This window comes from Heloderma suspectum, chromosome 1, assembly GCF_057233095.1.
Source record: "Heloderma suspectum isolate Gila_16-S chromosome 1, 16-S_ref, whole genome shotgun sequence".
Taxonomy (NCBI): domain Eukaryota; kingdom Metazoa; phylum Chordata; class Lepidosauria; order Squamata; family Helodermatidae; genus Heloderma; species Heloderma suspectum.
Genome location: NC_139458.1, coordinates 392,449,803 through 392,473,752, shown reverse-complemented (window position 1 = coordinate 392,473,752; position 23,950 = coordinate 392,449,803). Strand labels below are relative to the sequence as shown.

Here is a 23,950-nt window from a genome sequence, read left to right as displayed (position 1 = left end):
TTTTATAATTTCCTTCCTTCCTCCCCGTCCTTTTTCTGACACCTGCCGTTTCCGCTATTCTCACAGTTTTTCACTTAAGAATGTTTACAGCGCAAGCATTTGTGTGTCTACTCAGGTTCCATTTTATGCTGTAGGGTGAGTGTGGTGGCAGATTTAACCAGCTTTCAATACTACTCCTGTTTCCGTATTCACAAAGCAGGGCTTAGAAGCCCTAGTCTATACATGGAAATAATGGGAATGTCTACCCTTTCCCTCTCTTAAGGCGCAATCCTATGCATGTTTAGACAGAAAAAAGTCTTTCTGCCTAAATATGCATAACATTCCACCCTTCATAATCCTGGATACGAGAATTTAAAAGCACATATAAAGCAAAAATAGCCACCGTTGCATTGTATAGTAGCCTCTGTGCATTGATCATGGAGGGAGGGGTGGGTGGTGGTAGTGAATCCAGAATCCACCGTTGGACAATGCCTTTATTAAGACCAATCAAGCTGTCATAAAAGAGTAAGCAGGCTGTTGAGTTCCCCATCAGGCTAGGATCTAGCCGCTACGTGGTACAAAAAGTGGAGAAACAATGACAAAAACAGCCCCCAAATGAGGCGGGAATGCAGACCTCATGACCAAAAACATCAGGCCACATTTTTAGACTTTTTTCTTTTCCTTGCCCCTGCTTTTTGTAGCTCCGAGCCTGCTGAGGAGTTACGGAGAACTCAAAAGTTTGCACATACTCTTGGGACATTTTGCTTGGTCCTAATAAAGGTATTGTCCAACAGTGGACTTTTTTTTTTTTATTACATTTATTAATCGCCCATCTGACTGGTCACCCAGCCACTCTGGGCGATGTACAACCCACCATAAACAATTTAAAACAATAAAATTTTACCATAAATTTTTTTTAAAAAAAATACCCTAACCCACCCCAAATGCCTGCCTGAACAACCATGTTTTTAATGCACGACGGAAGCTCATTAAAGAGGGGGCATGACGGAGTTCCCTAGGGAGGGAGTTCCACAGAGTGGGGGCCACCACAGAGAAGGCCCTCTCCCTCGTCCCCACCAGTCTAGCTGTCCTGGCTGATGGGACAGAGAGAAGGCCATCCGAGGCTGATCTTGTTAAGCGGCCTGTCTGGTGTTGCTGGAGGCGCTCCTTAAGATAGGCTGGGCCGGAACCATATAGGGTTTTAAAGGTCAAAACCAACACCTTGAATTTGGCCCGGAAAACAACTGGTAACCAGTGCAACTCCTTCAGCACTGGAGTGATGTGATCTCGCCGGCGGCTGCCTTTAATCAGGCGAGCCGCCGAGTTCTGTACCAGCTGCAGTTTCCGAACCGTCTTCAAGGGTAACCCCACGTAGAGCGCATTACAGTAGTCTAAACGAGAGGAGACCAGGGCATGTACTACCGATGGGAGCAGATGGTCGGGAAGGTAGGGGCGCAGCCGCCGTATCAGATGGAGTTGATACAGCGCTGTCCGGCTCACAGCTGACACCTGAGCCTCCATGGACAGCTGGGAGTCCAAAATGACCCCCAGGCTGCGGACCTGGTCTTTCAAGGGTAGCTGTACCCCATTCAACACCAGGTCAACATCCCCCAGCCTCCTCTTGTCTCCCACCAAAAGTACCTCGGTCTTGTCAGGGTTGAGCTTCAGCTTATTCCTCCCCATCCAGCCACTCACCGTCTCCAGACATTTGGACAGGGATTCTACGGCCAACCTTGGTGAAGATTTGAATGAGAGGTAGAGCTGAGTGTCATCTGCATATTGATGACACTGCACCCCAAACCTCCTGATGATAGCCCCCAGTGGCTTCACATAGATGTTAAATAGCATCGGGGAGAGGATGGAACCCTGTGGCACCCCACAAGTAAGTGGCCACGGGTCCGAAACCTCCTCTCCCAGTGCTACCCTCTGGTACCTGCCAGAGAGGAAGGACCGGAACCACCGCAATACAGTGTCTCCAATGCCCAACCCCTCCAGGCGGTCCAGGAGGATACCGTGGTCAACGGTATCAAAAGCCGCTGAGAGGTCGAGGAGAACAAGGAAGGAGCATTCACCCCTATCCAGAGCCCTCCTCATATCATCCACCAAGGCGACCAAGGCCGTTTCTGTCCCATGCCCAGGCCTGAAGCCCGACTGAAATGGGTCTAGATAATCAGTTTCTTCCAAGTGTGCCTTCAACTGCACCGCCACCACCCGCTCAATCACCTTGCCCAAAAATGGCAGATTTGAGACTGGGCGAAAGTTGTTCAGAACTTGAGGATCCAAGGAGGGCTTCTTTAAGAGCGGTCTTATCACTGCCTCCTTGAGGGCTGATGGCATCACTCCCTCCTCAAGGGAGGCGTTCACCACCGCCTTGATCCCCTCACCCAGTCTCTCTCTGCAGCTCATAATGAGCCAAGATGGGCAAGGATCAAGTAAGCAGGTGGTTGGCCTTACAGATGAAAGCACCTTGTCCACTTCATCAGGAGGAAGAAGCTGGAACCGATCCCACAAAACCGGTTTGCCACAGGCCGCCTCTTGCTCACTAACTGTATCCACAGTGTGCAGAGTAACACACCTAATCTGATCAATTTTATCTGCAAAGTGCCTTGCCAAAGCCTCACAGGAGGCCTTAGAATGCTCCAGTGGTTCCGGAGCCACAGGACCGACCAGGCTCCGGACCACTTGGAACAGCCTCCTGGGGCAGCACGCTGCAGACGCGATGGAGGCAGCATAATATTCCTTTTTTGCTGCCTTCACCGCCACGTGATAGGCTGAAGATATAGCTCTAGCCTGTGTCTGATCGTCTTTGGAGCGAGACTTCCGCCACCGGCGCTCTAGCCGTCTCACCTCCTGTTTCAGAGCTCGTAACCGCGGATTGAACCATGGTGCAGTCCGAGCCCTGTTCAGGGGGAGAGGGCGTTTCGGAGCCACCCGATCTAATGCCCCAGTGATTGCGGCATTCCAGCCACCCACCAGGGTCTCGACCGAGTGGCCGTTGGCATGCCCCAGAGAATCCCCAAGCGCGTTCAGGAATCCATTTGGATCCATAAGACGCCTGGGGCGGACCATTTTAATGGGTCCTCCACCCCTGCGGAGGGGTTGTGGAACCGAGAAGTCCAATATCACCAGATAGTGATCTGACCATGACAAGGGGGTGGTGGATATACCCCCGACTTCCAGATCACTCCCCGCTTCTCCAGAAACAAACACAAGGTCTAGTGCATGACCGGCTACATGGGTGGGCCCAGTTAGAATATGGTGCAGCTCCCAGGAGGCCATGGTCTCCATGAAGTCCCGAGGTGCTCCTGTGAGGATGGCCTCCGAATGTACGTTGAAGTCCCCCAACACCAGTAAGTTAGGGGACTGTACACGCACATCAGAGACCACCTCAAGCACCTCGGCCAGGGAGTCAGTCGTGCAGCGGGGTGGACGGTACACGAGCAGAATCCCCAGACTGCCCTTCGGGCCCAACCTCCAGTACATGCACTCAACAACCTTGGTCTCCCGGAGAGGGGGTCTGGTGAAGACCAAGGACTCTCGGTAGATAACAGCCACTCCCCCTCCCCGATCCCCAGCCCTCGGCTGCTGTCCATACGAAAATCCAGCTGGACACATGGCTGCAAGGGTTGGAGCAGCAGCCTTGGCCAGCCAGGACTCCGTAATACATGCCAGGTCTGCACCCTCATCCAGGATCATGTCATGGATGAGGGAGGTTTTCTGGGTAACAGACCTGGCATTGCAGAGCAGCAAACGAAGGCCAGAAGATGGGGTCACGCCTCCCCCAGCCATCCTTTGGCTCTGGACAGGCCCGGAGCAGGGGACAGATACTACACATCTCTCCCTTGTTCCCCTTACCTGGCATGGCCTGCCCCTAGCGCTCCACCAGCGCCTGCCGCCCAGCCTCGGTATGTTCTGGCCCCCAACACTCCCCCCACTGCCTCCATCAGGTGGACACATGCCCCCTCGCTCCCGCCTATCAGGCAGGCTACCCACCCCTAAAAACACAACAAAATCCCCCCCAACAAAATAAAACAAACAAACAAAAACAATTAAAATCCCCTTAAAAATGCCAGGCAGGAGTCCACAGGGAAGGCCTGGTGGCGGTGGTAGCGGCGACGGCGGCAGCAGGCCCAGCGGCTGCAAGCACGCCTCTTCCCCGGTGGTGGTGGTGGTGGCTTCTCCTGCAGGCCCTGGCTCTCCCAGGCCACCTCAGCCAGCCAGCTTATGAAGCCCCTCCAGGGAGGGGCAGGTGGAGCAGCACAGCTGGCTCGGTACCTGGGGGCCTGGTACCCCATTTAAATCCATTTAAACTTTGGATTTAAAAGCATGTTATTTTGTGATTGTAAGCCTGATTCCTCAGAAGCAGTTATTTCCTGGTAAGTGCTTCAGCACTGCACCCTTCAGTGCGCTGAGTTGCCACTAATGCACAATCGTGGTGGTTCCCTTCCCAAAATGGCAGATTTTATGTCAAATCCGCCCCCACCTCCGCAAAACCATTTCTGAAAACAAGACCAGCACTGCTGGATCTGAGCAAGGCCTATCTATTCCAGCATCTTGTTTCCAACAGTGACCAACCAGATATTTCTGGGGAACCTACATGCAAGACAAGAGAGCAATGACACCCTCCCACTGTTGTTCCCCAGTGAGTGATATTCAGAGGCCAGCTGCCCTGATCCTGGAGGTACTATATAGCCCAATGGGTCAGAGAATACAGCTCAAGCCCCACATGATATACATAAGATTATATGATCCAGGACTTAAACATGTAGAAGATTTCCTAGAAAACATTTTAGCGATGGGGAAGGTGAGGCTAAAGCCTGAGAGATAATACACAACCTAGGCACACATCCCTCCCTCCAAATATTAGATGCTAGAGTCAAAGAATATGAATGTTGCTGCTCCCATGGCCTGTTTGTAAGTTTCTCAGGGGTATTTGGCTTGCTACTTTTTTATGCTGGTCAGCTTTGGAATGATTCTAGGATTGCTTTATTCTGCAGATGCTGTTTTTAGTTGCTGCTATGTTTTTAAATGTTTCAGTGTTTTACATTAAGATTGTATGTTTGTTTTGTAATCTATCATGAGATTTGGGTTCTATTGGAAAGGGTAACCCTGAAAGGCAGTCTATAAATAAGTAAATACAAATACTGTTGAAGAGAGTGTGGCATTATATGGAGATACATGACTTGCCTATGGCCCAGACTACACTGCGGAAGTGTGAGACCAGAGTACAAAAGACCAAGTTACTTCTTTGAACCCACATTTGCTACTGCAACATAACACCCATTTCACAAAAGGCAAGCTGGTTAATTTTCTCAAGAACCATCCCTGAAAATCAATTCCTTCCATTAATTCCTGCCCCCCTGACCTCCCCCAGAAAATCACCATATAGGCAACTTCCTATATTAGATCATCTTTCTACAGTGTTTGATGCTGTAAAATATTGGTGACATGTCTTCAGGACTTGTCAGGTATTCATAGGACATATTTCCTAGCAGGAAGAGTTATGGTAAGTAACAATACCTACATACAAAATTTGTAAATCCAAATATGTCACTGTTATTCAGAAGTAATTCCTACTGACTTCAGTGGAACTTACTTCCAAATAAGTGTGTAGCGTTTGTGTAATATGCAGCAGGAAGGGAGAAACAGCTGTATCGTGGTGTTGAGCATTGAGCATTCTAACCCTTGAGCATTCTAACCATTAGAAGGCATGAAAATTCTATTTATCAAATTGATAACAGGACATTTAATACAGAGAATTGCCTTGGTGAAGTATAGATGCTGTCTATATTTCAGGTAAATGGACTAGATGCTGAGACTCAGTCCAGACAAGATAGTTTGAGGGTGGTTTGTCTGTCCAGTTCATGGTATTCAGCCTGCTCTGGAGGGGGTTGCACTCCCCTAAAGCTTAAGGTTTGTAGTTTGGGGATGCTGTTGGATCCATTGTTGTCACTAGAGGCACAGGTGGCCTTCAAGTGCCTTTTATCGGCTTTGGCAACTACAGCTCTACCTATACAAAGACAACCCTGCAAGTTATTCACACTCTGGCAACTCCTACTTGGATTACTGTGATGCATTGTATGTGGAGCTGCCTTTCAAAATGGTCCAGAAACTTCAGTTAGTATAAAACAGGATAGCTTGACTGTTAACTGGGACTGATTGACACCATACTATGCCAGTGCTCTCTAATCTGCATTGGTTACCAGTGTTTCCAGGCACAATTCAAAGTGGTTTTAACATTTAAAGCCCTAAATGGCTTGGGGCAGGTTTCCTGAAGGAGTGTCTCTTCCCAAATTTACTTACCTGGACTCTAAGGGCATCATCTGAGGCCCTCCTCCAAGTGCCCCCAACAAATGAGGTTGAGGCAGGTGGCTTTAAGGTCTTTTCAGTGGTGGCAACCTGTTTATGGACTGCTCTCTCCAGAAAGGCTCGCCTTGCGCCTGTATTATGGTCTTTTCAGGATCAGATGAAGGCATTCCTATTTCCACAAGCATTTTAAGAACTGCTTTTAGATCTCTATAACTGTTTTATTTCTTGCTGGTTTTGTTGTTGTTGTTCAGTCATGTCCAACTCTTCGTGACCCCATGGACCATAGCACGCCAGGCCCTCCTGTCCTCCTGGAGTGTGCTCAGGTTCATATTCATTCATTGCATCAGTGATGCTATCTAGCCATCTCATCCTCTGCCCTCCCCTTCTCCTTTTGCCTTCAATCTTTCCCAGCATCAGGGTCTTTTCCAGGGAGTTTTCTCGTTGCATTAGGTGGCCAAAATATTTGAGCTTCAGCTTCAGTATCTGTCCTTCCAATGAGCACTCAGGGTTGATTTCCTTTAGGATTGACTGATTTGACCTCCCTGCAGTCCAGGGGACTCGTAAGAGTCTTCTCCAGCACCACAGTTCGAAAGCATCGATTCTTCAGCGCTCAGCCTTCCTTATAGTCCAGCTGTCACAGCCATACATTACTACTGGGAAAACCATAGCTTTGATTAGACGGACCTTTGTCGGCAAGGTGATGTCTCTGCTTCTTACTATGCTGTCTAGGTTTGCCATAGCTTTCCTCCCAAGGAGCAAGCATCTTTTAATTTCATGGCTACAGTCACCATCTGCGCTGATCTTGGAGCCCAAGAAAATAAAATCTGTCACTGCTTCCATTTCTTCCCCTTCTATATGCCAGGAAGTGATGGGGCCAGATGCCATAATTTTAGTATTTTTAATGTTGAGTTTCAAACCAGCTTTTGCACTCTCCACTTTCACCCTCAACAAGAGGCTCTTTAGATCCTCTTCGCTTTCTGCCATTAGGGTGGTATCGTCTGCGTATCTGAGGTTGTTGATAATTCTCCCGGCAATCTTAATTCCGACCTGTGATTCATCCAACCCGGCGTTTCTCATGATGTACTCTGCATATAAGTTAAATAAGCAGGGCAACAATATGCAGCCTTGTCGTACTCCTTTCCTAATTTTGAACCAATCGGTTGTTCCATGTCCGGTTCTTACTGTTGCTTCTTGACCCTTGTACAGGTTTCTCAGGAGACAGATAAGGTAGTCTGGTACTCCCCTCTCTTTAAGAATTTGCCAGTTTGTTGTGATCAATCACACAATCAAAGGCTTTAGCGTAGTCAGTGAAGCAGAAATAGATGTTTTTCTGGAATTCTCTTGCTTTCTCTATGATGCAGCGAATGTTGGCGATTTGATCTCTAGTTCCTCTGCCTCTTTGAAACCCCGCTTGTACTTCCGGTAGTTCTCGGTTCACATACTGCTGGTTTTACTTGAGCTTTATTATGTGCTGCACTGTTCTTTGGTACTACTTTGCTAATGTTTTATTGTGATTTTATATCTTATTTTTTTATGTACTCGCACACCACCCAGAGAACTTTGGTTATTGTGTGGTCAAAAAGTTTAAGTAAATAAGATGACAAATGCCACAGTTACCACCCACCACCCCACTTATACCAGTTACAACACTGATTTCCAGTAATCATTTGAATACTACCATGTGTGGTGGGAGCAGGAGAGCCCTGTCTGTGATGGTCTTCAAATAGAAGCTGGAATTGAGAGTTGTAGCTTTTATTTTTTAAGTCAATGGTACATGAACATTAAATTTGCCTCTCAGTTTGGAATACCTCTTCTAAGGGATCCTCTATATCACATCTCATACCAAGAACAAATTGTCTTGGGCTAGGGAGACCCAGATTTTTAAAACTGGGCCACTTCCTAATGGTTGGGATTAAGCAGGTGTTTTGTTTATTTCAGATGTACCATAGTTCTTTAATACTTTATTTGATATGAATTGATTTTTACCTTATGTACTCTGAGTCCTTGAGACAGACCAGCTAGAAATCCAAATATACCTTAATATTTGAACCCAGAAGTCCTACTACCATTCTCCTCAGGTTTCAGCAAAACATTTCGGTACATTTCAGTTTTCAGCAATACAACACAGTTTCAGGAATACATTTTCCCCACATAAGAAAAAAGCATGCTCCCTTGGTCATACTGACCCAAGGATCAGGCCCAGCCAATCTGGAGAGACTCTAGCACTCCCCCAAAATGAATCCAATCTGAAACCTCCCAGATACCAAAATGTTGAACTAGCTGTTTGGAACACTGGAAAATAGAGCCAAGGGAGCCATTCCTGAACCACTACTATGTAAGACATGAATGGGTGGTACACCACTAGTTCAACAGCTGTTGCTTGGCTATGTATGCTCTGCCCATCTCATGGTTTATTACTCCGGCTCTCACAACTTTTTTTCTTGTCTGCTTGTGACTGACTGGCTTAGGCATTCCAGCAGTCAGCCATGTCCTGTGTATATGCTGCAATTCTGCTGAAGAGCATCAGAATCTCAGCCTTTATTTTTAAGATGTTTCTAGGCCATAGGGTTGTAAACAGTAGTAGCTGGTGCCCATTGGCGTGGATGGGGCAGAAGGCAGCTACAGTAGGAGAAACTTACAGTAGGAGTCACTGTCATCTGAAGCCACATTTCTCTGCTTCAGTGCAGGAACCCATTAAACAGAAAAGAGAAATTGCATGGAGAGAAGACTTAATAAAAAATGAAAAGGACATGGGGTAGGAATTAAAATATGTTTTAGAGTTTGGTAAGTACACATCCCCCGCAATTGCTCCCACTCATCTAGGCCACCAGGTAAAAAAGAAAATTCTGTTCAAACATTAAAACAAACCAAATTAGATAAATAGTGAGGGCATCCAGAAAACAATGTACCTACCTTAACAGTGTTGACTACTGCCTCCTGCAGTATTTCTCTCCTCTAGTTTTATGCACATGTGGTTAGTATTTTAATAAAACAAACACAGATGATTGGGCTATGGCCATCCATTTCCCAAAGTAAAAAGCTGCTGCTGTCCTTTAATAACTCTGGGGGGTGATTATGCCCATATATGGGAATGAGATGAGCAGTCTGGGAAGACACCCTACCTTACTGCCTGTTGCCAAATGGCTTCAGGGTACATTCTAAACATGTTCCATAGCCCAATGTGTAGGAAATGAGAACACAGCCAGCTAGAACCGAGGATTGGCTGGCTTCGGAAAGCTGTGCGTGTGCTCTGCACTCAAACGTGTAAATTATTTTCGGGGGGGTGTGTCTCTTTTGGGAGGGTCATTGCCTTCCCTGCACAAGCTGTAGGACCACCACTGGCTGTGCAGATAAGTTTGAAAGTATGTGGCCAATACTTAGTGAAATCTAAGAAGCTGAAAGCCTTGTGCAGTAAGATTTTCAGAGGGCTTCAGTTTCCATGACATAGTTCTTTATTCTACTCCTGCTAAACACGTGGAAAGGCAAAGTTAAGAAAAGGTCAGAGACAGAATAGAAAAAAAATAAAAATAAGAGAAATCATACATGCTTGCATAGTTTATACAAGTCTCACCACTCAAGCTTTCATTGTTATTTGAGCAGAATTCTAATTTCTTGTAGCACACAGCCCTGACCTGCGAGTAATCAGTTTAAATGTTTGAAGCTTTTGTGTTGCACATAGATGACAGTTGTGCGATGAGGGATGTAGATCTTTTCCAGCTTAAAACAAAAGGTAAGTGGAATGCTCAGGTTGCTTAGATCTTTGCATGTGTGAAGCCATTTTTGATAAGTATGCATTAGTTTATTTACTTCAGTATTAGCCTATTAGAAAAACAAAACAAGCATAAAACTGTCACATCATTTTTTTTGGTAAGTGCTATCTCCATTTGCAAAGAGTGGTGTTTCCCCCCCAGTTTTTAGTCATACACACATGAGCCAGTATCCAACAAGCCGCTTACACTCCAGCCGATTCTCCTGTGCCCCACCAATTCCATTGCGCAAGTGGCCCTCAGTGCTTGCGCTACAGCGATTTAGCATTTCCTAGAGGAAGACCCAAAACGAGCTGAAACACTCATTTCTGCTAGTTTGAGCTTTTTCCAGGAAGTGCTAAATCTCCCTTGTAAAAGCAGTGGGTCCCAATTACGCAATGGAATTGGCGGGACCCACTGCTTGCAGAAGGGAATCTGTGGGGTGTAAAGAAAACAGCAGGGCATAAGCGCCCCACTGGATACTGCCCCTAGAGTATGATGTGACTGGCTTAGGCAGGTGTGTGGAAAACCTTACAGCAGTATAATATCCTCCAAATTCTCTACCCCAAGTTGTGAAGATAAATCCAGCAGTTGAGCTCTATCAAGCGGAGAGGAGGTACGATCGATCACAAGGTGTCCTGAGTCAGTAACCAACAGACAGCCAATCATCCTAAACGAAACTGCGGTGGTGTTATGTGGCTGCGCTGAAAGAAGTGGGCTGGGCAAAATGAAAGGCATTGTCTATCTGCATGAGTCTACTGGCCCACAGACCAGTCACTCAGATTGGCTGTCATGCTGCATTTGGAGGTTCATACATACGTTAATGTCCCTCTTCCTATACCTTTTCTCTAAGAGACTAGCTGACGACTAAGCCTTCCCCTGCACTCCAGTTTCATGTGGTGTCCTTTTGATCTAGAATGGGAGCTCTCCCATGCATAGGATGGATGGACCTGGCCCCTGCAAGACTACAAAGGCCCCATAACATCAGCTCCTGTGACTGTGTGGTCAGACTGTTGCTCTGTGGAAGTTCCAGTCCCAACGTGACTTATGAAAGGGGAAGAGCGGAGGTATTTTTGGCAACCTTGTTGTGAGTGGTTGGTAGAAGGGATATGGGAACTGTGTTTGGGTGATGTCATGGGGTCACCTGTTACTGACTGCTGCTGGTTGAGCGTAGGATCATGACTGGGTTACACAAGCATTATTCCTGGTACAACACTGGACATACAAGGGCCACAGAACTGCATTGAAAGCAATTAAAGTTTTGTAGTATAAAAGTAAAGATTTAGTATGAAATTAGCTTTTATTTTTACTTCAAAATAAACACGTTTAACATTTATTCATAATAGAAACTAAGGAAGATTTGTTTTTTTAAACCAAAATGTTTGTAAACAGTTCTAAATTTCTTCTCCCTGCCTCATTTACAAAAGGCTAAAATCAAGGGGGGTGTTGTTTTTTGGTCTGTCAGTTAAAGGACACACAATAGCCCCAAAACTAGAATGGGCCAAATGAGTGAAAGGCGGGGGGGGGGGGGACCAACAGAAAATGTATCATACTATTCAGTTTCATGTGTTGTTGCACATGTGTGTTAAAAAGTCCTTACTAAACTCAGATTCAGCAAAGCCCTGTAACTTCTTTCTTATATCTCAGCAGTGGGAGTCAATGCTTAGGTATTTCAAAAAGTTTTGCCATTATTAACTCTTCAACAGATTTATATTTTGTTCACCAGAGAGATGTCTTATAGTTGAACTTCAGTTTCAGCAGGTACTTCAGATTTACCTGAGCAATATCATAGACAATATATCTGAAGGAAACAGCAAGTTAAGGAAAGGCATCTTAAAAGAAGTTTTGTGAAGAACATTCATGTCATGTGGATGCTTCAAGTGTTCGTAGCACCAACAAGAACAAACAGCTGCTTACTTTAACTACTGCTTTCTTTTGTGTATCCACATATACGAGCAGGTGCACACACAGGCCACTTTTCAGACCTTTCTAAAAAGAACTCCTGATGAGTTCTCCTGCTTCTTCCCTTAAAGTTTGATGTATTTAATTTGTACTGTTAATTTGTATTTAATTTCATGCAGTGCATACAAAAGTGGTGTACAAATATAAAATATTAAAACTTTAAAAATACGAATAAAAATAATTAAAAGCCTCATTACAAACTGTAGCTCAGCCACTCCCCCAAACAAATGTGTTTTACTAGTCTTTTGAAGTTGGGGAAATGAGGCAGAGTGGGGCACACTGAGGCGGCCATTCCATAACTTCTGGTGTCACAGCCAAGAATGTTCCACTCTAGGTTGACATACACTCTCCTGGGATAGGGGGAAGAAAGAGTGGAAAAATATTCCCTTTGGTATGCCAGACCAGAATGTTTAGGATTTTATAAAGATCAAAACCATCAATCTGAAAGGGGCCTAGAAGCAAACTGGCAGCTATCGTAACTGCAAGAGGACTAGCGTTTTGTGTTCCCTATACCCAAGTCCCAGTCAAGATAAAGGTTGAAACCCTGCCAGTCAGCATAGAGAATACTGAGCTAGATGGGCCAGTCACCTGTCTCAGTGTAAAGCAGCTTCCTATATTCCTAAAGGATGATGCATTCTTACCATTGTCACCAAGGGAAGCCCCATGTAGACCACGTTGCAGAAGTCAATCCATGAGTACCAAAGGATGGTTGATTGCAGGACGGTCCCTATGTCCTCCAGGAAGGGAGGGAGCCAATACATCAGCACAATTGATAAAAAACCCACTAAAGTTGCCTCCTGGCAAGCTAGCACAGCTGGGTCTGGAGCACACCCATTGTCTAGGTTCAGATGACATGCTGTGGCTCGTCGTGGATGATTTAACCCATGATGTGTCACGGCGCCTGTAGGTGCCACATTGTATCTTGAGGGCTGTCTTGTCCTAAAGCACACCAGCACATGGTACAGCCTCACTATGGGTTAAACAAGCTCATTGAGAATATGTTCTCATTTTGGGTGCAGGCATGGGTATGGGGGAAAAGAGTGCCTATCTCCTCAATTTCCTTTCATACCAAGCTTTGCATGGAAGCTCACATACCAACATTAAAAGGTCAACATTCCTTACGGATGGCAGCCTTCAGCTGCCTGGAACCAGCCAACATCTGGGGACAGACTGGCAGTGATTATGGTACAATCTACACTCCTAGAAAGATGCTGTTCAAAGGATACTCGTTATACAGAAGACAGGTATTGCTAACTCCAGATGGAATTCCATTGCCTAAAGGAACATCTATGCCATCAAGAGACACAGTGGCTGAGGGATCTGGTGCCGTTTTGCCCAAGCCTACATAGGATGAAGAGCAAACAAAAAAACCCCACACAAATTCAACTTGACAAATTCACATTTCCATGAATAGCCTTATAAACTTATCTGATCTGTAAGGCAGTATTTATTATTCTGGCAGATAGTAAGGGCATTGGGAAAGGACTATGTTCTTGCTTTATAACAGAATCTTAGTGCAGATTCAGCCAATCTAAGCCCTATTCAGGCACTCCAAATCTGAGGATAGTAAACATATGAGAAGGGAGAGTGTACTAGCTAAACCTTCCTCCATTGTTGCTTTCATCGCCCTCTACAATGGAGGGAGACTTTGTGAAGAAGAGAGCCTCCTTTATTTGTGGGGGCTCTGTACACTATTCAGAACACACTGTCTAGCATTTCAGATCTCTCCTCTTCACAGTTGCCCTCCGTGTGTAGAGGGATGAAAGCAAAGATGGAAGGGGGTAGGGCTCCCTCTCCTCATGTGTTTACTGTTCTCAGATTTGGAATGCCTGAATAGGGCTCTAGTCTTAGTAAATAACCACTAGAACCGTTTGCCAAGAATGTCTATTTGTATGTTCTGTAAATACCCCCCCCCCCCAATTTCCATACACATTTTCAGCTGTCATAGAAGCTGCTGGGTTATGGATCAAACACTTCAGGCACTATTCAAACTGACTCCGCTTGAGCTCCCCACAACAGGTTATGAAAAAAAATCCTTCAAAGAGACACTTGCAATGAAAACATGTGCATATTTACTCATAAGGAAGTCTCACTGCTTTGAATGGGGCTTGCTACCTAGTAAGGGTGTTTAGGATTGCAGCCTTATAACTGAATTTCTAAAATTATTTTACCTAGCATATTCAATATTATTTTGGATTGGTTTTTACTTCTTTCCTCCTCTATCTGAAAAATGAAAACTTGTTTCCCTCCTTCCTAGGAACCTGCGTGTTTCGCCTAAGGATGGAGGCAGTTCTTAGTGACAGCTGGTTTTTATATTTTCCAAAGTGGGGGCTCAATCATGGTTTGTCTTTTCATCCTAGCAGTCCTAGGTGCAACCCGAAACTATCACAGCACCTGGTAGAGACTAATTTGAATGTCTGCAGCCTCCTCTCACATCCTATCTTACATCTGTCTAAACGCAGACTCTGTGGCTTCAACATGTATTTTAATATTTATTGTGAACCGCTGAGGGATTTTATTATATTCAGCAGTATACACATGTCACAAATAAATGATAAACATCTGCCGCTTTATCCTTCTCCCCTCACCTCTTTTGTTTACCACATAGCCTGACAGGGAGAACAATCCTATGGCTCCTAGACAGCATCTGGGGGGCCATATAATAGTTCGGATTCCTGGATCCGAGGTCAGAGTCAGTGCTCTGACCTCGGACCCAAGAGTCCAAGCTCCCCTCCCTGCTGATGTGGAGAAAACCATGCCAGTGACCTTGGAGAGGTGGGAAAGGGGGCGTTCTGTGAGCAGGGAGGGGACTGGGGAAATTCGGATATGAGTTGTCCCCTGCCTTCCCCAGCTCCCTTCCCCTCCTCAAAGCCCTAGCTACATGGGCAAAAACACCCGACTAGCAAAAATGCAGAGTGAGTGACACGCAGAGTCAACAATCGCCTCTGTGTTTCTCCCACTCTGCCCGTCAGCCTCCAAGTTCAGAGGCTGATGGGCATATGGATAGAATTGCGCTATCAGAGTTTTGGAGAACTTGAAAGCTTGCATGCTATTTTGTGACCTTTTGAGTTGGCCTAATCAAGGTTAAATTACCCCAATATGGATTTTGGAAATCTTTCTAATACAGAAAGGCATGTCAAGTTGTGATTGTTAAGTCGTCTCCAACTCTTCGTGACCCCATGGACCATAGCATGCCAGGCCTTCCTGTCCTCCGCTCTCTCCTGGAGTGTGCTCAAGTTCATATTCATCGCATCGGTGATGCTATCTAGCCATCTCATCCTCTGCCGTCCCCTTCTCCTTTTGCCTTCAATCTTTCCCAGCATCAGGGTCTTTTCCAGAGAGTTTTCTCTTCGCATTAGGTGGCCAAAATATTTGAGCTTCAGCTTCAGTATCTGTCCTTCCAATGAGCAGTCAGGGTTGATTTCCTTTAGGATTGACTGACTTAACCTCCTTGTAGTCCAGGGGACTCGTAAGAGTCTTCTCCAGCACCACTCTCGGGTTAAAAAATGAATAGATCAAGGATACCCAGCTATCTTTGTGGCTGAAGAGGGGATCTGAACTTGTACTTTGCCATATTTTCAAATTCCCAGATCTCTGTGGGACACCATGTAACCTTTGATGTGCTAATAGTATTACTTTCCATTTCTGTCATCTCTTTGGTTAAAGTTGATTTGCTCTCAGCTGAAATTGCCTATTCAACTATCTTCATGGGAGGGGTTAATGTAAGATCATATTAACTTAAATAATTATAGAAATTACTCAACAGTGCACAGTAAGGCATATCTTTTTTCACAGTGCTTAAATAATTTAGCTGGAAGTCCAGCACCAGCCTTGGATACTGCATCAAATTTGTCACTCACACTCTCTCAGACAAAGTTTGCAGCAGTATTTTCAGTGGGGTTTTACCTTTGACACTGTGTTTTCCTTTTGGTAGCTTGGTTATGTGGGAAGCGTTTTTCAGTTCATACCTAGAAAACAGAGAAGAAGAGGATTTAAAGCACTATATCAAAGAAGTTTAAACAAAAAGGGCTCTCTGTGGGTAATACTGGTTTCACGGTTACATCTGACAAACAGGTTTAGCTTAATGAAGTTATTTTATGTTAGAATGCAACACATCAGTACGATTTGCCACACTTTAAAACTGGCATTTTGTTGAAGTCAGTACAAGCATTTGTACTTCCCAAATAATCCACTGCACAGATATACAGAATAGAAACTTTCTTAAAAGTAAATCAAGCTCCAATTGCAGATTAAGAACCTTTGAAGTTATGGGTTACCACGGCATATTTAGAAAAATATTCAAAAACATTTTACTCACATGTTCCCGAGGGCAACTTCTCCCAGCATGATTAAGCCTATTGGGTCAGTTTGAGAAGTATGGCAATAGTTGGCACTCTTGGACACCATATCCGCAAAGTAGATACCTTTACCAAACATGTAGCCCGTCTAGAAGGAACATAAAATGTGCAGCTTAACAGGAATTTTTTATTTAATTTATATTCAGTCTTTCTGTCCCCAAATATGGCACTCAAGGTTGGTTACATTGCTTTCCCAAAAACCACCTAACCAGAAAAGTCTGATGAGAAAACAGTGCTTAAAGACAGACTGCAAATCCCTGTCCAGTGAAATGTAGTTGAAAATATATGGCTAGTATATAAAGTGACAGGGACAGGATTTGAGGCAGCAGGAAATTGTGCCCAGAAGCATCCCCCACAATAGTTCTGTGGATATGTTTGCTCATTCTTGGGGTCTGACAGATTACCACATTGGAAGTCAATAATTTTTTCCCCTTCTAGATCAAATTAGGCAACGATTCTGCATTTAATGTTATTTACTTTCACCTCCACCTATGGAACGCAATGCAGCTTTCTTGATTCAATAATCTGGATCTCTTATGTCTGGTTTGCCATAATCGGGATTTCATAGAATGATGTGTCAGAGGCTGGTGAACAGATATTATTGCCTCGTAGCTGGGAGTTGGATGAGGTTTCCTTTTGGTCCCTTGCAAGTCTATGAATATATGTAAAGAGTTGTTCGGGGATGGTGGGGAAGAATATATTGCATGTTTCAGCGGAGATGGGTCTCAGTTTCCCCACGCAGCATGATTTAGGAGGTGACGAGAGGAATGCTGCAATTAAAATATATATATTTTTAAAGGTTCTTGTTTCTAGTCTGAAAAAATGTTTACTTGCTTTCCTTTTATAGGAGGGGCTGACAAAGCAGGGGCAGACCGCTCAGTCCATCCTCCACCAGACCCTCTTATAAATAAAAAGCTGGCAAGAATTTTTTTTTGTAGGTTCATATATTTTGGGACCCCTTCATGGATCACTGCCTTGTTGTGGCGAAGGGGCTTGCGTAACTCAGTGAAGCCATAAGCTATGCCGTGCAGGGCCACCCAAGACGGACAGGTCATGGCAGAGAGTTCTGACAAAATGTGGTCCACTGGAGAAGGAAATGGCAACCCACTCCAGTATTCTTGCCAAGAAAACCCCATGGAACGTATCACAAGGCTAAAAGAGATGACGCCGGAAGATGAGCCCCTCAGGTCAGAAGGTGTCCAATATGCTACTGGGGAAGAGCAGAGGGTATTTCCAAGTAGCGCCAGAAAGAGTGAAGCGGCTGGGCCAAACCCGAAAGGACACTCAGCTGTGGATGTGTCTGGTGGTGAAAAGAAAATCCGATGCTGCAAAGAACAATATTGTTTAGGAACCTGGAATGTCAGATCAATGAATCAAGGTAAGCTGGAGGTGGTCAAACATGAGATGGCAAGATTGAACATCGACATCTTGGGAATCAGCGAACTAAAATGGACAGGCATGGGCGAATTTAATTCAGGTGACCATCATATCTACTATTGTGGGCAAGAATCCCTTAGAAGAAATGGAGTAGCACTCATAGTCAACAAAAGGGTGGGAAAAGCAGTACTGGGGTACAATCTTAAAAATGACAGAATGATCTCAGTACGAATCCAAGGCAAACCATTCCACATCACAGTAATTCAAGTCTATGCCCCAACCACTGATGCCGAAGAAGCTGAGGTTGATCGGTTCTATGAAGACCTACAACACCTTCTAGAACTAACACCAAAAAAAGATGTCCTCTTCATCATAGGGGATTGGAATGCTAAAGTAGGAAGTCAAGAAATCACCGGGATAACAGGCAGGCATGGCCTTGGTGTACAAAATGAAGCAGGACAAAAGCTAATAGAGTTTTGCCAAGAGAACACGCTGATCATAGCAAACACTCTTTTCCAACAGCATAAGAGGCGACTCTACACATGGACGTCACCAGATGGTCAATATCGAAATCAGATTGATTATGTCCTTTGCAGCCAAAGATGGAGAAGCTCCATACAGTCAGCAAAAACAAGACCTGGAGCTGACTGTGGCTCAGATCATGAGCTGCTTCTTGCAAAATTTCGGCTTAAATTGAAGAACGTCGGGAAAACCACTAAACCGTTCAGGTATGACCTAAATCATATCCCTGATGAATATACAGTGGAGGTGAGGAATAGATTTCAGGGATTAGACCTGATAGACAGAGTGCCTGAGGAACTATGGACGGAGGTCCGTAACATTGTTCAGGAGGCAGCAACGAAATCCATCCCAAAGAAAAGGAAATGCAAGAAAGCAAAGTGGCTGTCTGATGAGGCTTTACAAGTAGCTGAGGAAAGAAGGGAAGCGAAAAGCAAGGGAGAAAGGGGAAGATATACCCAACTGAATGCAGAGTTCCAGAGAATAGCAAGGAGAGACAAGAAGGCCTTCTTAAATGAACAATGCAAAGAAATCGAGGAAAACAACAGAATGGGAAAGACTAGAGATCTCTTCAAGAAAATTGGAGATCTCAAGGGAACGTTTTGTGCAAAGACGGGCATGATAAAGGACAAAGAAGGCAGGGACCTAACAGAAGCAGATGAGATTAAGAAGAGGTGGCAAGAATACACAGAAGAACTATACAGGAAAGATCTGAATGTCCCTGATAGCCATGATAGTGCGGTCACTGAACTTGAGCCGGACATCCTAGAGAGTGAAGTCAAGTGGGCCTTAGGAAGCATTAGTAACAACAAAGCTAGCGGAGATGACAGTATTCCAGCCGAGCTATTTAAAATCCTAAAAGATGATGCTGTTAAAGTGCTGCATTCAATATGCCAACAAATCTGGAACACTCAACAGTGGCCACAAGACTGGAAAAGGTCAGTTTACATTCCAATTCCAAAGAAGGGCAACGCCAAAGAGTGTTCAAACTACCGCACAATTGCGCTCATTTCACATGCCAGCAAGGTGATGCTCAAAATCCTACAAGCTAGGCTTCAGCAGTATGCAAACCGAGAACTACCGGAAGTACAAGCTGGGTTTCGAAGAGGCAGAGGAACTAGAGATCAAATCGCCAACATTCGCTGCATCATGGAGAAAGCAAGAGAATTCCAGAAAAATGTCTATTTCTGCTTCATTGACTACGCTAAAGCCTTTGATTGTGTGGATCACAACAAACTGTGGCAAATTCTTAAAGTGATGGGAGTACCAGACCACCTTACCTGTCTGCTGAGAAACCTGTACGAGGGTCAAGAAGCAACAGTAAGAACCAGACATGGAACAACCGATTGGTTCAAAATTGGGAAAGGAGTACGACAAGGCTGCATATTGTCACCCTGCTTATTTAACTTATATGCAGAGTACATCATGAGAAATGCCGGGTTGGATGAATCAGAGGTCGGAATTAAGATTGCCGGGAGAATTATCAACAACCTCCGATATGCAGACGATACCACCCTAATGGCAGAAAGCGAAGAGGATCTCAAGAGCCTCTTGTTGAGGGTGAAAGAGGAGAGTGCAAAAGCTGGTTTGAAACTCAACATTAAAAAAACGAAGATCATGGCATCTGGCCCCATCACTTCCTGGCATATAGAAGGGGAAGAAATGGAAGCAGTGACAGATTTTACTTTCTTGGGCTCCAAGATCACCGCAGATGGTGACTGTAGCCCTGAAATTAAAAGACGCTTGCTCCTTGGGAGGAAAGCTATGGCAAACCTAGACAGCATAGTAAGAAGCAGAGACATCACCTTGCCGACAAAGGTCCGTCTAATCAAAGCTATGGTTTTCCCAGTAGTAATGTATGGCTGTGAGAGCTGGACTATAAGGAAGGCTGAGCGCCGAAGAATTGATGCTTTCGAACTGTGGTGCTGGAGAAGACTCTTACGAGTCCCCTGGACTGCAAGGAGGTCAAATCAGTCCATCCTAAAGGAAATCAACCCTGAGTGCTCATTGGAAGGACAGATACTGAAGCTGAAGCTCCAATATTTTGGCCACCTAATGCGAAGAGAAAACTCTCTGGAAAAGACCCTGATGCTGGGAAAGACTGAAGGCCAAAGGAGAAGGGGACGGCAGAGGATGAGATGGCTAGATAGCATCACGGATGCAATGAATATGAACTTGAGCACGCTCCGGGAGAGAGCGCAGGACAGGAAGGCCTGGCGTGCTATGGTCCATGGGGTCACGAAGAGTCGGACACGACTGAACGACTGAACAACAACAACATATTTTGGGAGTTAATACACAAGACTGAGGCAACTGTTTAGTTTTCATCACTGTGTCTGCTTCATTCTCTGTTATGCTTTTAGTTTTTAAGCTAAAAGCTTGTCACTTGGATTTTATCTGCTGTTCTGTTCTTTGATGTTATTGCTTTTTAGTTGGTTGTTTTTATATTCTTATTTGCTGTTAGCTACCTTTGGCACTCTCTGTGAAAAGGCAGGATGATGCTTGCAGTAATAAACATGGGGTTGGATTCAGAGTTACATGTGCCTAACGGGGCTGGCGGAAGCAGGCTTTCCAGCCACCTCTCTGGCGGAGCTTGACCTCCAATGTTACACAGAGAGTCAGAGGACCCTGCTGAATGGGGCGGGCTGTGGTGCAGGAAGCTGAGGGGAAGATCCCACAAAACTGGGCAGAGGCACCTTCCATGAGCAGAAAAGGTGCCTCTACCCAATTTTAGGGGATCTTCCCCTACCTACCCAGCTTACTCCATTCATCAAGGTCCTCCAACCCTCTGTGTAGCACTTTGGGGAGGCTGCTATGGGGAGAAGGGAAGTCCAGTTCCACCAGCCCCATTACACACAGGTAATTCTGAATCCAATCCATAATAAATTTAACTTTCTTGCTGGTTTCAAATGTCAGATGAAGACTGCTTTCTTTTTTATAAAAAAGGTGGAAAAGAATGGTTTTAAATAAACAAAAACAAACTTTGCCAGGTTCTAAATCTTAAGGGAAAGGACCTATTTCTTATGGCAAAGACACGAGGTGAGCCCTTACGAATGCATTATCCATATGCCTAGTTCTTCTTCCACTCTAATGGAGACGGGCTATGAGTCCGAAGACTAGAGGAGTAACTTCTTGAGTATAGCTTACTGAAGCATGGAGGCTGGGGATGATGGGGGTTGTAGTCCAACACATCTGGAAGGCACCAGGTTGAGGAAGGCTGACCTAGTTGTTTAGTTATTTAGTTTCTTGCTATTGGTGAGGCTACAGACCAAGAGTTTCAAGGTAGAGAATTTAAAACTTACTGCTTCTCCATGCCACCAATTAGCAAAGTAGCTTTTTACATACCACAGGAGCTTCAGGTGGAGCTATTCGGAGACCTTGTGACAAGATGCCAGCGAAGTTGGTAGCACGAGAACCATGCCAGAGCAACTGACGATTGTGTAACTCTTGGAATGGTTTATAACGCTGACTTTCTCCCTCACGCTCTATCTTGAAAATCTTTGGAAGGGGTAATAGAAAAGAGAAGAAGGATTTAATGTGTGTCAAGACAGCATTCGTTGAAAAAGAATTTGATCTGTAAAAAAACCAGAACTACAGACTGTTACCTGTGCTGGGTATTCATGCATGTGTGTAGACACAAACAAACACGCACACGTGTGTGTGTGTGAGAAACGCAAATTCACATTTTGTAAATAAAATTTAGACTTCAAACACTCCCTTCTCTGGGAAAGTTAGGATTTTCACAATTGCTTTTGGCAGGGGGTAGCTGAAAGATGGAAATGTTTAATGCCATATTTAATTTTAGCCACTTTACAAAAAGATGGATCATAAGGAGGGTGTTGCTTGCAGGGACTTCTAACTTGTCTTATGCTAGCTTTGATTTTAAAAGTCTATTGCAGACCCCCAAGGAGAGCCTTAGGATGGGTTCAGGTCTGCACTCTTGACAAATTTCATCAAATTTCACTTTTGTCCTTTACTATCCCAGGACTAGCAAGGACCAAACTGGACCTTACACTAGAGACCTGTAATTGAATGTCCCCACTTAATTTCTTCTCTTAAAAGCAGCCAGAGGGGGGCTGGGGGTTGGATTGGGGATGCAAGGTGAAAAAAATTATGTGGGGAGATCCAATCACAGATGTAGAGTCTAGCCTGGCCCCACATTTCCCATACATGTCTACTCACTTCTCCAAGAACTGTAAACTTAGGCTTAACTCCCCCCTGCCCTCCGTTCTGCTGGTTTGTACCTATTCTGCTCTACATACTTCAATACATTTGATACAGATTTCTGGGGAAAGGGGGGGGGGAACCTCAAGGCAGAGTTTTGAATGACCCTGGTTTAATTTTGACTAAAAGAAACACGCACTGAAAATTAACACAGTGTCAAGGTGGATAGATAGATAAGTGCAACAACACACACTCACTTATTCAAGGAAGAAAAGGAAAGGACAAAGCTGAAGAGGCAGTGCAGATGTTACACAATCCATCCTTTAGCCTTGGACAAGGGATGGGGTTTGGAATTATGTTTCCTCCTCATAGACTGCCCCTTCTTAACTAAGCACAGATTGTCTTGACTTGCCAGCCCTAATAACGGGTTACAGCAGACCAGTACACACATAACGAGGAGCTACTGTGGGTGAATGTTGCCATGCCAGCCGCCATTTTGAAAATTCAAGCTGTGGCACGGGCACACCACAGCTTGTTACATGTGAACCTGGCAGGGCTGGGTAGTTGGGGTGGTTAACAAGCCACCCACAACCTTAAAACAGGCCATGGGTAGTTAATCCATGGCCTGAAACAGGCCATGCGTTAACTACTCCAACAACCCAACCCCACTGGGTTCGGATGTAACAGTAAGGTGCAGTGGACCCGCACTGCAGCATGAATTTTTAAAATGCAAAACGGCAAGCCCTGAGGGGAAATTCACCCATGGTGGCTTGCCGTCATGTGCGAACCAGGTCAGTGGCTGGATTGAACCGTGGGATGTTGTGCTGTGTGAACCCGGCTGCGCTAACAAACCATGGTTAACCACGAACAACCCACAAAGGTTTGTTGGTTTGTTCTTTGGTTGTGAACTATGGACTGTTTATGGTTAACAAATCGTGGTTTGTTAGTGTGGCTGGGTTCACGCAACACAACAATCCACGTTTCAATGACAACCCACATTCAACCTGTACTCAGCCATAAGAACATAAGAAGAGCCATGCAGGATCAGGCCAAAGGTCCATCTAGTCCACCATTCTGTTCACACAGTGGCCAACCAGCTGTCAACCGGGAACCCACAAACAGGACATGAGCTCAACAGCACCCTCCCGCCCATATTCCCCAGCAACTGGTGTACATAGGCTCACTGCCTCTGGGACTGGAGACAGCACATAGCCCTCAGGACTAGTAGCAATTGATCGCCTTGTCCTCCAGGAATTTGTCCAACCCCCTTTTAAAGACATCCAAATTGGTGGCCATCATTACAACCTGTGCTTGCGAATTCCATAGTGTAACTATGTGCTCTGTGAAGAAGTACTTCCTTTTATCTGTCCTGAATCTCCCACCACTCAGCTTCAGGTGATGACCCCTAGGTTCTGGTATTTTGGGAGAGGGAGAAAAATGTCTCCCTATTCACATTCTCCACACCATGCAAAATTTTGTACACCTCTATCATGTCTTCCGTTATCCTCCTTTTTTTCCAAGCTAAACAATCCCAGC

General features: G+C 45.1%; 1 protein-coding gene across 1 annotated transcript in view; it reads right to left on the bottom strand.

Annotated features, from left to right (window-relative positions):
• Positions 1 to 11,289: 11,289 nt before the first annotated feature.
• PARP1 (poly(ADP-ribose) polymerase 1) overlaps positions 11,290 to 23,950 on the bottom strand; it is a 73,597-nt gene continuing 60,936 nt past the window's right edge. Inside the window, exons 19-23 of the mRNA XM_084828644.1 lie at positions 21,596 to 21,748; positions 16,315 to 16,442; positions 15,903 to 15,964; positions 13,223 to 13,337; positions 11,290 to 11,835 (exon numbers count right to left, since the gene is read on the bottom strand). Of these exons, the coding sequence (XP_084684770.1) occupies positions 11,754 to 11,835; positions 13,223 to 13,337; positions 15,903 to 15,964; positions 16,315 to 16,442; positions 21,596 to 21,748 (540 nt within the window). The 3' untranslated portion in view covers positions 11,290 to 11,753. The remainder of the gene's footprint in view (positions 11,836 to 13,222; positions 13,338 to 15,902; positions 15,965 to 16,314; positions 16,443 to 21,595; positions 21,749 to 23,950) is intronic.